Consider the following 3020-nt stretch of genomic DNA (forward strand, 5'->3'; position numbering starts at 1 on the left):
CCAGCCTGTCTGTCTCTCTCCATCCAGCCTGTCTGTCTCTCTCCATCCAGCCTGTCTGTCTCTCTCCATCCAGCCTGTCTCACGTGTGTGCGTGTGAGCGTGCGTGCGTGCGTGCGTGCGTGCGTGCGTGCGTGTGTGTAGATTTGCCATACTGATATTCGGAAGCCTGGGCCATGTGCATAAACTGACCATGAGTGGCTTAAGAATAGCTGGCATGTCAACCAGGTAGTTCAAAGAGCAAAGCCAAACAACTTGCCAAATACTGAGCTCTGTTTGGGCTGTTCTAGGCAGTTTGTCTGTGTGGAGGAGGAGGTGTCGTTAAGTGAACATGAACTGTCAACCCCGTTATATTTGTTTCCTTGTAAAATTAATTGTAATTTGTGGATTTAAATAAAGAATTCTAAATGTGTGTGTGTGACAGTGTGTACAGCAGTGATGAAGACGAGGATGAGGTGGAGATGTACGAACACGACTATGACGGTCCCAAGACCACCAAACGACACCTGGGGAAGACACGCTGGACACGAGAAGAGGTACACACACACACACACACACACACACACACACACACACACACACACACACACACACACACACACACACACACACACACACACACACACACACACACACACACACACACTGAACTATACAGTGAGGGACAGTGATGATAATAATAATACTACTAATAATACTAATAACTGTTATTTCAGGACGAGAAGTTGAAAAAACTGGTGGAGCTTCACGGATCTGACGACTGGAAGCTGCTCGCTGCGTCCCTGACGGTAACACACGCACGCACGCACGCACGCACGCACGCACGCACGCACGCACGCACGCACGCACGCACGCACGCACGCACGCACGCACGCGCATTGATACCGGGTACTGGATAAGCCCAAAGCTTATCGATACCGGGTACTCGATAAGCGTTGGCTTATCGATACCGGGTACTGGATAAGCCCAAATCTTATCGATACCGGGTACTGGATAAGCCCAGAGCTTATCGATACCGGGTACTGGATAAGCCCAAAGCTTATCGATACCGGGTACTGGATAAGCCCAAATCTTATCGATACCGGGTACTGGATAAGCCCAGAGCTTATCGATACCGGGTACTGGATAAGCCCAGAGCTTATCGATACCGGGTACTGGATAAGCCCAAAGCTTATCGATACCGGGTACTCGATAAGCCCAGAGCTTATCTCGATAATCTTGTTATAGGGTTTCTTCGGGTATCGGTTATCGACCTCCGTCTAGACACTATAGAGTGCATTATGTCTACAAAGCAGAGAAAATAACATGTTTCTCCTGACAGAACCAGACAGAGTCCAGTGTCATTATAATAACATGTGTTTCAGAACCAGACACATGTCCAGTATTATAATAACATGTGTTTCAGAACCAGACACATGTCCAGTATTATAATAACATGTGTTTCAGAACCAGACAGATGTCCAGTATTATAATAACATGTGTTTCAGAACCAGACACATGTCCAGTATTATAATAACATGTGTTTCAGAACCAGACACATGTCCAGTATTATAATAACATGTGTTTCAGAACCAGACACATGTCCAGTATTATAATAACATGTGTTTCAGAACCAGACAGAGTCCAGTATTATAATAACATGCTGTGTTTCTCCTGACAGAACCGGACAGATGTTCAGTGTCAGCATCGCTGGCAGAAAGTTCTGAACCCGGAGCTGATCAAAGGTCCCTGGACCAAGGAGGAGGACCAGAGGGTAAGATATGACCTTTGACCTTTGACCTTATGACCTTTATTTAACCCATTCTGGGGCGGGAACCCTTTTGGTGTATAGCAGATCTACAAGCTCGTAGCGCGGCACTCGGTCTGGAGGTCTGCTAATTTTTTGGAAAATTGTGAAAATGTGCCTCAAATATTTGAATATATATATTGTTACAGAGTCTCTCTCTCTCTCTCTCTCTCTCTCTCTCTCTGTCTCTCTCTCTCTCTCTCTCTCTCCTGTAATATAAAGTGAATGTCTCTCTCTCTCCAGGTGATAGAGCTGGTCCAGAAGTATGGAGCTAAGCGGTGGTCAGTGATCGCCAAACATCTGAAGGGTCGGATCGGCAAGCAGTGCAGAGAGAGGTGGCACAACCACCTCAACCCTGAGGTAGTTATACTACTAATACTACCACAATACTACTACTACTACTACTACTACAATACTACTGATACTACTACTACCACTACAATACTACTGATACTACTACTACCACTACAATACTACTGAAGCAGTGCAGAGAGAGGTGGCACAACCACCTCAACCCTGAGGTAGTGATTGCGAACGCAGTGATTGCGAACGCAGTGAGCATTTACTATGAGACCCAGCAGATCATGTCTGTGTGTCTGTCTGTGTCTCTGTGTGTGTGTCACGCTGTAACACCACCCGCCCGCCACCAGAGGGCGCAGCTGTATCACACACAAAAACACACGTGCACGCACACACGCACACACACACACACACACACACACACACACACACACACACACACACACACACACACACACACACACACACACACACACACACACACACACACACACACACACAAACAACTTAACTTAAAAAAAAATTAACTTAAAAAAAAAAATTAAAAAGAAAAAACTTTAAAAAAATCTTAAAAAGAAAAAACTTAAATAAAAACTTAACTTAAAAAAATCTTAAAAAAATAAAAAAATAACTAAAAAAAAAACCTTCAAAAAGTACGTAATTTATTCTAATTGTTGTTATTGCAATTTACGAGCTGCGTTCGCTTCCCGCGTTCGTGCGTCTTACTTGTACTACTAATACTACCACAATACTACTACTACTACTAATACTACCACAATACTACTGATACTACTACTACTACTACAATACTACTGAAGCAGTGTAGAGAGAGGTGGCACAACCACCTCAACCCTGAGGTAGTTATACTACTAATACTACCACAATACTACTACTACTACTACTACTACAATACTACTGATACTACTACTACCACAAT

At 44.1% G+C, this 3020-nt stretch overlaps 1 protein-coding gene across 1 annotated transcript in view; it reads left to right on the forward strand.

Annotated features, from left to right (window-relative positions):
- Window positions 1-214: 214 nt before the first annotated feature.
- Window positions 215-3020, forward strand: part of myb (v-myb avian myeloblastosis viral oncogene homolog) — a gene marked incomplete at both ends in the record, with an annotated part of 11589 nt that continues 8783 nt past the window's right edge. Inside the window, 5 exons of the mRNA XM_079531038.1 lie at window positions 215-225; window positions 422-533; window positions 714-785; window positions 1658-1750; window positions 2027-2143. Of these exons, the coding sequence (XP_079387164.1) occupies window positions 215-225; window positions 422-533; window positions 714-785; window positions 1658-1750; window positions 2027-2143 (405 nt within the window). The remainder of the gene's footprint in view (window positions 226-421; window positions 534-713; window positions 786-1657; window positions 1751-2026; window positions 2144-3020) is intronic.

The sequence above is a fragment of the Electrona antarctica genome (genome assembly GCF_951216825.1).
Source record: "Electrona antarctica genome assembly, contig: scaffold_120, whole genome shotgun sequence".
NCBI lineage: Eukaryota > Metazoa > Chordata > Actinopteri > Myctophiformes > Myctophidae > Electrona > Electrona antarctica.